At 38.8% G+C, this 11587-nt stretch overlaps 1 protein-coding gene across 2 annotated transcripts in view; it reads right to left on the bottom strand.

Annotated features, from left to right (window-relative positions):
• rhag (Rh associated glycoprotein) overlaps nucleotides 1-5977 on the bottom strand; it is an 8064-nt gene extending 2087 nt beyond the window's left edge. Inside the window, exons 1-8 of one of the 2 annotated variants that reach the window (XM_014015713.1) lie at nucleotides 5663-5977; nucleotides 3068-3251; nucleotides 2717-2867; nucleotides 2414-2561; nucleotides 685-851; nucleotides 446-583; nucleotides 224-345; nucleotides 75-145 (exon numbers count right to left, since the gene is read on the bottom strand). In XM_014015713.1, the coding sequence (XP_013871167.1) occupies nucleotides 75-145; nucleotides 224-345; nucleotides 446-583; nucleotides 685-851; nucleotides 2414-2561; nucleotides 2717-2867; nucleotides 3068-3251; nucleotides 5663-5837 (1156 nt within the window). In that variant the 5' untranslated portion in view covers nucleotides 5838-5977. Of the gene's footprint in view, nucleotides 1-74; nucleotides 146-223; nucleotides 346-445; nucleotides 584-684; nucleotides 852-2413; nucleotides 2562-2716; nucleotides 2868-3067; nucleotides 3252-5605 lie in introns of both variants that reach the window. The other variant, XM_014015715.1, reaches the window with a different exon arrangement.
• Between the last annotated feature and the right edge of the window lie 5610 nt (nucleotides 5978-11587).

The raw sequence follows: 11587 nt of genomic DNA, 5'->3' as shown, positions 1-11587 counted from the left end.
TGTGTGTGTGTGTGTGTGTGTGTGTGTGTGTGTGTGTGTGTGTGTGTGTGTGTAGGTATTTCACAGTCACTCACCTGTAACAAATCCTCCGATCAAAGCAAAGCCGATGGATGAAGCCAAGGCAGCAGCTTGCATGGCTGCAGAGCTGAGATTTGAACCAAGAGTTAACCAACAACACGACACGTGTTATATATGAGCAGGTATTATTTTATGTAAGAATTACCCTTTTGCTTTCCCCAAAGCCACAGCGATGATACCAGCCAGGCCTCCGAGCACGCCAGGCATGCCGTGCAGGTTGTGGACTCCGCAGGTATCCTGGATACCCAGTTTGGAGGCCAACACAGGCTAGAAAGGAGGCAAACAAAAAAACCACCATATTGTTCATCCATTGTGTTTATTTGTCTGCAGTGTTAGCAAAATGCCTCGTGTTTTTTTGTTAACTCACAGAGAGATATTTGAAGCCCAGGGTTGAGATGATGCCAGCAACAAATCCAATCAGCATGGCGCCAAACGGATCGATGCTCATGTCAGCGCAAGTTCCCACGGCGACTCCTCCGGCCAAAGTGGCGTTCTGAATGTGCACCTGAAGATCAACACATGTCACCAAGTTATTGAGCAAACACTTGAGTTCAAAGTGTTACAGCCAGGTTTAGATTGTGACAGTTAGAGGGGGAGGAGCCTGACCATGTCCAGCTTTCCTTTGTGCTCCACCAGGCTGGAGATGGCGTAGGCTGAGAGCACGCAGGCAGCCAGGGAGAGGTAGGTGTTGATCACCGCCATGAGCTGAGGGAGACCCGGACCAGCAATGGCCGAGTTGAAACTGGGCCAGAACATCCACAGGAAGACAGTCCCTGCAGAAGAATAGATTGAGCCATTTTTACTCTACGCCAACAAACGAATCTTTGCACAAAAAAACTGATTCACTTTTAGAACCAACAAGATCCAAAATGGCCGCCATGGTGCTTTGAAGTTAGCAAACACAAAGATGACCAGAAGTCCGTCACTTAAAAAGAGGCTGAGCTAAAATATGTTGAGCTGAGAGTCATTCCTAACACACTGTCTGAAGAACACCAGTGAACATGGGTACCAGGAAAAATACTGAGAAACATAAGTACTGGGGAACACAAGTACTGAGAAACACAAGTACTGAGAAACACAAGTACTGGGGAACATAAGTACTGGGAAACAATTACTGGGCAACATAAGTAGCGGTAAGTACTGGGGAACATAAGTACTGGGGAACATAAGTACTGGGAAACAATTACTGTGGAACATAAGTACTGGTAAGTACTGGGGAACATAAGTACTGGGGAACATAAGTACTGGGAAACAATTACTGGGCAACATAAGTAGCGGTAAGTACTGGGGAACATAAGTACTGTGGAACATAAGTACTGGTAAGTACTGGGGAACATAAGTACTGGGCAACGTAAGTAGTGGTAAGTACTGGGGAACATACTGGGCAACATAAGTACTGGTAAGTACTGGGGAACATAAGTACTGGGCGACATAAGTACTGGTAAGTACTGGGGAACATAAGTACTGGGCAACATACGTACTGGTAAGCACTGGGGAACATAAGTACTGGGCAACATACGTACTGGTAAGCACTGGGGAACATAAGTACTGGGCAACATACGTACTGGTAAGCACTGGGAAACATAAGTACTGGGGAACATAAGTACTGGGCAACATAAGTACTGGGGAACATAAGTACTGGGCAACATACGTACTGGTAAGTACTGGGGAACATAAGTACTGGGCAACATACGTACTGGTAAGCACTGGGAAACATAAGTACTGGGGAACATATGTACTGGGAAACATATGTACTGGGAAATATAAGTACTGGGGAACATAAGTACTGGAAAACATAAGTACTGGGAAACATATGTACTGGGAAACATAAGTACTGGGAAACATATGTACTGGGAAACATAAGTACTGGGAAACATATGTACTGGGAAACATATGTACTGGGAAACATATGTACTGGGAAACATAAGTACTGGGAAACATAGATACTGGAGAATAGGGCTGCAAATATATCACAAATTTATCGTCATCTCAATAACAGCCTGTACAATATTACAAAAAATGCATAAATTTTAATGAATGGTTGGCTTCAATGTTTGCATTTCCGTGTTTTGTCAGCATCGGTGTGATAAACAAAATGAACCGGAGATACCAAATCAAATTATAACCACTCTGTCATGTTGGGATTGAAATGATGTCAGATGGTTTTTCTGCTCTGAACCCAGAGCAGAAAGACATCAGCACTGCATTTCTAAGTATCTTTTCATTTATCGCAAGTCATATCGACATCGCAGTATTAAAAACATAAAATGACCCAGTCTGTTAAAGAACCGTGCACCCAGTTAGCAGAATGTGGCAGAGTGGAATGGTCTCTCACCAATCATGGCAAACATATCAGAGTGGTAAACAGATCCGTCGTTCTCGTGTCCGTCTCTTAAATTAGGTCGGTAAAGAACCCGAGCCACAGCCAAGCCGAAGTAAGCTCCAAAAGCATGGATAACCATTGAAGCTCCAACATCATTAGCCTGTAAAAATAAATAAACAAATAAATAAACAATAAAATAAATAAATAAGTTAGTAAATAAATAAATAAATAAATTTCTCATTGTTTCATGTGATCCTGTTCTGATGAATCAGGGTCAAGTCAATAAAAATGTGTTTGTGTTGTTTATAGACCTACACATATAATTTTTGCCACCAGGTGCTCGTTGACGGAGAAGATGGTGATCTCCAGCAGGGTCATGATGAGGAGCTGGACCGGGCTGGTTTTACCCAGAACTGCACCGAAGGAAATCAGGACCGTGGCTGTGCTAAAGTCTGCGTTGATCATTCTGTGGGAGGAAGAAGCAATCAATTAATTAGCAATTAATTGCACCAGGTTTGCTACTTTTAGCTATTGTTTTGTAATTATTTGAATCTGTTTGATACATTTTACAACTGTTTTGCTTAATTTAGCTATTGTTTAGCTATTGTTTAGCTACTGTTGTTTATTTTGTTTTCTGGCTAAAAGAAGATCCTTTCAGAAACGTACTTGAAGATGCTGACTTTAATCTTGCCACCCTCCAGGTGCCACAGGCCCTGCATGAGGAGACCCCACTGGAGGCCGAAGGCCGCCAGCAGCAGGTTGACGCCGACGCTGCTAAACCCGTATTTCTTCAGGAACGTCATGAGGAACCCGAAGCCGATGAAGATCATCACGTGGACATCCTGAAACACTGGAGACACGAGAGAAGAGATCACTTCTGCTGCTTCTGCTAAACCAGCTCGTCTAATCGAATCAGGTCAAACAAAATTCAGTTTGATTTGTCAAGATGGCTGCCACAGATAACCATCAAACAAAAACCCGCTACGAGTCATTTTTACTTGAGACAAACTTGGTTTGGCAGCAGCTGAGACACATTTGCAGCTTTGAGCACACAGATCATGTGAGCTGTTTCTTTCATCTCAAAACAGCCTTGCACCTGTTGCATCGACAGTAAGAACGCAACACCTCGAAGGGTAAAGTTCAGGTCATCACAGGAAGTCAGGCTCCTGTTTCCTGAAAACCTTGAAGCTCCACATGATGAGCTTCTCATGTGGGAAATGCATCATGTGGATCCATGTGGGCTGAGAAACAATAACTCATTTCCTCGCTTCTTGATGAACTGTTGCATGTTGTCCCCAGAAGTTGTCAAGGTTTTCACGATAACAACTTTTGTGGTATTGATGCATGTCTTCTGCTTAGACCCTGATAAGATGCTTCCGGTTACAAACCATGACCTGGGACTGCTTCCAACCCATTCAAGTCGCTTTAAATAACTTGCTACATCTTAATTGTTGACGTTGTGGGACTGAGAGGTTGTCAGACAAAATGGAGTCACTTGTTTAGAGAAATTAGGCGTTTCTGTGTTTACGTAAATCACGGTAAATGGTTAGCTTTGAGGACCATCCAGGAGTCACATTTATCCGATCAGCAGTAAGTATTAGCACGTGTGCAAAATGCAAATCGATTATAAAAAGATTTTTGTGTTAACTTATATTCATGAACAGCATTCACACACACACAAAAAATGTGTTGCTTCTGCTTTTTGTGAGGAGAAAACACAAACCCTTCTATTATTTATAAGTTTTTAATGGCGGCTACTGAAAAAAAAAAGACAAAAGCATTCTTCGTATCTCCTCATCTTCTCTTTTGATCAGCGTTATCAGCGCTCAGCACAACATGTGCAGCAGCGGCCCATTAACGTTCAGATATCAGATCGGGCTAAAAGCCAGATGAAGCTGAGAAAACTTCTTGACTTTTACTTTGAAAAACTCACTCTTGCAGTCACGGGTCGTAGAGAATGATAGTCTGGGATAAACGATGGAAAGCAGTTGTTTGGTGAGTTAAAGCAAGAAGATGAGGCTGAAAAATCAGAACGTTCTTCATTTATTTACAATTATCACAGACCAAGAGGAAATAACACACCTGTGTCTTTTAGTTCAGCAAAATAACCAGTGCCCACCACTGGTTATTAGTGCCCACCACTAACGATCCATTATCGAAGGTGCCACCGACTTCAGCTACATTTAAACTCAAAATATTGTTCTCAAAATTAGAAGCAAATGGTCTTTTTTAAAATTATTACATGAAATATTGCAGAAACATAAAATTTAACATGAGCATCAGCATCATCTGCAGTGCATGGTTCAAGAACCTTTAAGAGCCGACTGACTGTTTCTGCACAGCAACAGTTTGAGGCTCATTTTTCAGTCCGCTTCCCTCTGCCTTGTTTGCAGTCAGGGAGTGAGAGACACGGATATGTAGTTGCCATGGTGGCCACGATGAGCCACTGGCAGCAGCTTAAACATGTCTTTTGATCTTGTTTATGCTTCTTATTGGCATCTTTAAAACAATATGCATTTTAAACAACCATAAAACAGCAACATTTTTCTCGTCTCACAGCTGCTTTTTTTAACGTAGCTTCATCCAATCAACAATAATTACAAATGTTTCAGCATTTTGCACCTGTGGAGAAGCCTTCTTAATTTTTAAGTTTCTTTTCAAGAAGGGCAGAGTAAAAAAATGCCTACATAGGAAAATAACAAGTCGTGCAAAGGAAAGTCTGTTTGTTGCATGACAGTTTCATGCAACAGAATTGTCCTATCTGAAGTGAAATAAATGTCTTGTCTTTGAGGTTGAACTAATCTTTGTGAACCACGCCTGCCCCGCCCAATCATTGGCAGTCAATTCTACAGTAAAGCAGCAGTGTGCAGCTGCAACTGTCTTCATGCAGATAAGTGTTGCAGAAGCAGAGAGGAGTTTAACTGTAAAAAAAAAAAAAAACACAACTGCTTAGACGTTTAAGATGCAACAAAAGCTGAATATTCTCCTCCAGCTGTTTGTCAGCTGGACATGATACTTTCCCTGCAGACTTCTTTTTATTCTTCAGCTTCATGTGGGGCTTTTAGAGACAGGTAAGCACATCTGTAAATCTGCTCCAAACAGATGCACAAGTCAGGAGACGACAGCACAACGTGTTCCTGGTGTTTTCTCAGATTTTAGGATTCGTTTAGCTAAATGAAAGCATGCAAGACATCAATCTTTCACCTTCCAGATGTAGTTTAGCAGCCGAACACCGAGGCGTCCATCAGCGTGCAGACTTACTGGGATACAGCTCCAAAGGCTTCTCCTCTTCAGTTTTATTTTGACTGTGCGTGTCGTGGTGACCTTTCCCATCATCGTAGACGGCGAACAGCGCGTACGAGATGATGGTGACAACCTCCAGGATCAAGACCAGGATGGGGAACTTCAGCCTCATGTTGGTGGCGTACGCAGGCATCCTCAGACCGACTCGGACCCTTCCCTGTTCGTCTGCCTGTGTTCAGGGGATGAGCTGTGTGGAAAAACTGTGAAGAAAGCGGTGTCTGGTTTTAAACTGGTCCAGGGTTGGTCGTGACCAATGACAGGGCAGAAGACCGGGGCCTCGGTGGTGAACACCCCCCACACACACCCAGTGCACTTTACACAGGAGGGATGGGTTTCCTTTGTTGACTGTAGAGAGGACAAATGTAATGATACCAAGTGGAAAAACCTTTTATAACTTAAAAAGATCTGCTAAAGTGGGCTTCTGTTGGAATGTCATAAGCTATCAGTATCTTACCTGTTGCAGATAGCACATTGAATCTCAGTTTGTAGAAAAATTATTTAATTCTGATTGAGGCTAAAACCAAAGCAGATGTTTTTTGTATTAAAACAACTACATTATCATTTGAAAGTTTAGCTTTCTTTAAAGGATTTAAAACATATTTTTGTGCAGTCTCATGCATGTCACGCTCACAGTCTGTGTTGTGGATGACTCTCAGCTGCTACCACACAAAATTCCACCTCAATAGCTGTAAAACTGGCTGAGGTGTGGCCATTTTTCTGCCGATTATCGTCAATTCACTGGGGCAGCCATCTTGGATTGGATTAACTCCAAAAGTTAATCATATTTACATGTACTCACTATGTTTACTTTCTGAAATTTCATTGCAATCCATCCAATGGTCCATGAGATATTATGCAAATAGAAAAAAACAGATTGTCTCTAAGCATTAATAACATTTTAAGATAACATTAGGAGACTTTTAGTAGGAGTGGATATTTGAAATATGATTTGTTTTAAAACAACTGCAACCCCCAAGTTAAGTTTGGGGACCAAGACCATTATGACAACATATAAAAATAAAATCACAAAAACATATTTTTTTTTACAGAGAAATGACTTGTAAATTTCACATTCGAGTTTTTTTTAATTCACATGCAAAACTTATTTTACGTACTGTATGTCACATGCTAATTTAATAATTTTCCATGTAAAAATATGTGATTTTCACTTTATTTTAGCTCACCTTTCTTATGCCCCTCTGACTGTTTTTAATCAAATACAACAACTGTTGCAAATTTTTAAAACAAATGATAAGATTTTCTTTCAACTTATATATATTTCTTAAACACAGAACTGACAAACTTGAAATTTAAACTGCAACACATTCACTGGCATATTGGTGCAGTATCCCGGTATCGATTCTGGGTATCAGGGCGTTTTGCATGAGTCCGAGTACTTCATATTGGTACACCACAAATATATGTATTTTTACATGTTATCAGCCTGCATGAAGACTTCTGCTTTTTTCTCTAAACTCTGATCTACATGACTGATGAGGTGCTGACTGTTGATAACTATCTGACAGAACATTACTTCAGAAATCAACAAACCACCCGTTTATTCATGTATCTGAGGGAAAATGTCAGTTTCTACACTAGTCAAATAATCACCTCTTGAGTTACGAGGTGAATGTTGGCCACCTGTATCAGTCTGCCTCCTCATTCTGTCCAGTCAGTTTAAAATTTGACTCAACATTTGCTGAAGAGAAGTCTTAAGAATGACGTCATCTCGACCCACGTGACTGAAAGTTACAAGTTGTAGATCATGACTTCTCAGAGTCCTCAATGTTTGGGCAAATCTCTTAAAATAAACGAAAACTGCAGAATAACAAATAAAAAGATGATGAGACAGTAAAACTTCACCGGCTTAATATTTCATCTGATGGAAAAGTTAATAAAAAGGAGACTGGATGAAACAGGATGCTTATTGGAGGTCACGTCCTATAAAAACACCAAGCGTCTGGTGGGTTTTTAAAGGAATATTTGAATTTTTACTTATAATTAAATCATCTGATTCTGCCTTCTTCTGTTTCTTTCCCACTGGAAACCATCCAGCCCCACGTCAGCTCTGATTGCTCTGAAAAACTGGATTCAGCGAGCGTCTCCGTCAGAGACTGTGTTTGTCTCACATCAAATCATCCCCCGAGGCAGGAGGTCCTCGATGAAGGCCTTGAGGTTTACAAATGAGTTGAGGAGCCAATCACGCAAAGCAACACTTTACTATTTGTCTTGGAGATGTGGAAGTTATTCTCAGACCTTTTGGGAAATTACTTCCAAATGTTGGAGAGATAACAAAACCTCTGCTGCTCTGCTTAACGTAATCTCTTTCTTTGTATCATTATTCCTTCAGTGTACGTTGGAATGTTTAATGCTAATTTCTTGGGGTCCTGAAGTAGTTTTTTGTTTTTTGGGGGGGGGGGATGAAGGAACAGTGAAACGTTTTTAAGATCTGTGGCAAACAGGCAGTTCAACAGACAATTTTTTTACTTGTGGTCAAACTGACAGAGTCTTTCATTCATGACTGTCGTTTCAACCAATTTCCTCTCTTCTGAAATTTTAAGGCAAAAAGAAAGCTCTTCTTATTTAATCAACAATTTGTTTCTGCTGCCGAAAACAAGATAATGTTTTTCCCTGTGTGTCTTAAAGAAAGTAGTTATTAATAGATAATATTATACATTGGTATTGTTTGAATAAACCTCTCATACAGTTAAAAGCCTGACTGGCTGCAAGAAGGCTATCTGGATGCAGATGGATGAACAATTTGTTGGATGGATGGATGGATGGATGGATGGATGGATGGATGGATGGATGGATGGATGGATGGATGAAGAACGTCAAACTGAGCTGAGACTCTCTTCTCTTTCTTCACAGTAATTTTGTGAAACTGTTAATAAAATTATTAGACATTTTGTTTTGCACACAAAGCAACGTTTTTATTTTCTATAATAAAATCAGATCCTATCAGTTTCACTGAACGTGTGAAGAGTTTACAACCAGCACGGCCTATTTCCACTCTGTAATTTACTCATGACGTTTTTGTTCACATGAAACAATTTGGCGGTTTGATCAAACAGTGTTGTTTTTGTGTAAAAGTGAAATGTTGGCTCGTTGTCGCTCGTAGAAGTGGCTGAACTCTGAACATTAAAGAGCAGATAAAAAGAAGAAAGAGCAAAGCTTCCTCTAATCTGAGCAAAAATCAGTTTTAATCTAAGCCGGCCTGTGAACTTCACATTCCAGGAAAGCCAAAACGAACATTATCTCTCCTCACTCGCTGTAAAGCACAGATTTGAGGAAAAATAAACAAGCCGTCAGGCTCAGATGTTCTCCTTTTATCTTGGTTTCCCACGTGCCATTGAGCAGCGTACAGTACGACACAAATTTCTGACATCCTGCTTTAAAATCATACCGTTGACAGATTAATACTCTGATCATTTAATCCATCTGTCACTGACGTAAAACTCCCTGTCAGAGACACAGCTCCACGATCAAAGACTGAAAAAGCTACTTTGATGAATTTCAGTTATTTTGTTCTTGTGTTCCTGCTACAAATAAATAAATAAATAAAAACACAATGTGTTAAAAATCAATTATCAATTAAACAATTAATAACTCAATTACATCAAAGCAAAATGAAAACATCAATCCATATCATCATCGTATGCCCAATGTGGATCGATAAATCGAGCGCAGATTTGTGAATTAAATTGAATCAAAGTCATATCCTGACAGATTTGTGATATCAATCAACATCATATCATCTTAGAAACAAATCAATATATCATCATATCATGATAAACCTGCTGATTTACACCCCTGAGAAATTATCATCAAATTTGACTAAACTTAAATTGTCCTGAACTGAATTATTACTAAAAGCTGGGGTTACAGAGCAACAAGCTAAAGGAAATTTGAAAGATTCTCAAAGTAAAACTGAAACTATTTTAAAATCTTTTTGATTTATTTAAAAACAAAATTTTCAGAGCTGAATATCACAAGTGAGCCTTTGAAAACAATTAACATAAATGTGAATTAAAATGTACTTTATAAACCATATAAACCATATTTACATATAAAACTGGACAAAAGTAAAGGTGAAAATTATGTTGTAAGATGACTATGTGTTTGTGTTGCGCAAATCAAAATTAAAAATGAGAACTCAACATTAAATTTGTGGGTTTGAGGATTTTATTTGTCGTCCCTGTTTTTATAAATCATTTCATTCAAAAATATTTAAATTTTAAGAATTTTTACACGGGCTGGGCCACATGGGCATTGGCTACAGCTGAAATCTGATTGGCCCCTTGAAGTTCCTGTCCTGTCGCTCAACCCTTTGCCTGATGGTGGGTGCAGTTCCATGTCTGAACACTAGTGGCGCTAATGAGTCAAACTGGAAAATCCAGCATGAATTAAGTTTACTGATGTCTCTCTTTAAGAAGCTTTGAACAATCCTGCTATTTTTCTCATGCTGTCTTAGAGTATTTTATCTATTTATATTAAAAATGTCTATAAAATTGTAAGGAGTGTTTTTTATTTTACATTAAATTATATTACAAATGTAATTGGTTAAATGTGTACATCTTACCAAATAATGGGGATTTGTGTGCAGTGATGTTGAACAAATACTTGGTACCTCTATGAATATTGTGGTCCCTTACTCAGAAAAATCTTATCAGAGAATCTGACACAAACGGACGAAACTTTAAAACGGAGAATTGGGGCCATAAGACATTGGCTCTGGTTTTCTGGGGAGAACTGACAGATTCTTCAGTCTTCACTCAGATACGGAATGTATGTAGCTGATTAGAAACAGATTGGTTAGCTGTGATGGACAAAATCCAGAACTTTTTCTTCTTGAGTTCAAAACTGAAAAGTAATCAGTCATTTGTTTGGGTGTGGCACTGTGACAACTTTCTTTAAAAATGCGAGCTTCAAAAAATTTGACATTTTCTGTCATCAGTATGAATTACGAGGTCTGATAAATGTTGTCTCAGGTGAATTCTGCTGGAATAAAAACTATTATTTTATTGAGAGAGAAAGAAGGTTAAGTTAATATTTAAAATTCATCAGTCGACATGCTTCCAATGCCGTGTTGCTCCTGATAAGTCTTTTATAAACCACATCAGAAGTGCTACAGTCAGCTGCTGCTGCTGCTACTGCTGTGTTTGCCTTTCCCCATAAAGTATATTTTAAAATATATAAAAACTGTGTAAAGGTTTATAGAGTAAAACCGCTTTGAAACAAATCTGAGTGAAACTAAAAGGATTTGTTTCAAAATGACAGCATTCCCATTTTTCTTTGCTCAGACTAGCCATTAGCTCAGTCAGCTCATTCAGTCATTTAGCTTTTAGTTAACCTTGTGTTACTTTTTGCCAAACTACTTTTAACTTTTAGTTTAGTTTTAGCTAGCATTTTTGCTACATTAAACTTGTAACCATTGATTTGCAATTTTAAACTTAAACCTTATTTTTGGTACTTTAAGCTGTTTTTACCTTTGCTGCTTTTAGCATTTATTGTTTTGGTATTTATTGCACTCTAACCAGTGTTTAGCTCCTTCAGTTTTCAATAAAACTAGTTAAGTTAGTTAAGCATTTTTGATGCTTTTAGCTACAGTATAGCTACAATTTTTGCTACTTTTAGCTTTAAATTAGTGTTCTGCTATTTTTGCTTTTAGCTAGCATTTTTCTATATATGACTTTAACAATTTAGTTCTATATTTTTCAGTAAATTTCACTTTCACCTCTTTATTTTGATAGGAAATATGATTTCTGTAGTTTTTCATATTTTCTCTTGAACTTCACCAGCTGCACCAGGAACACATGCACATTTTTATAGTTTTATATAAGTATATTTTCTGTGTTACTCTGCACGTAGATGTTTATGTTG

This window comes from Austrofundulus limnaeus, unplaced genomic scaffold (genome assembly GCF_001266775.1).
Source record: "Austrofundulus limnaeus strain Quisiro unplaced genomic scaffold, Austrofundulus_limnaeus-1.0 Scaffold133, whole genome shotgun sequence".
In the NCBI taxonomy this organism is placed as follows: Eukaryota; Metazoa; Chordata; class Actinopteri; order Cyprinodontiformes; family Rivulidae; genus Austrofundulus; species Austrofundulus limnaeus.
Note: the sequence above shows the minus strand (reverse complement) of the source record. Positions and strands in the feature narration are given on the sequence as shown.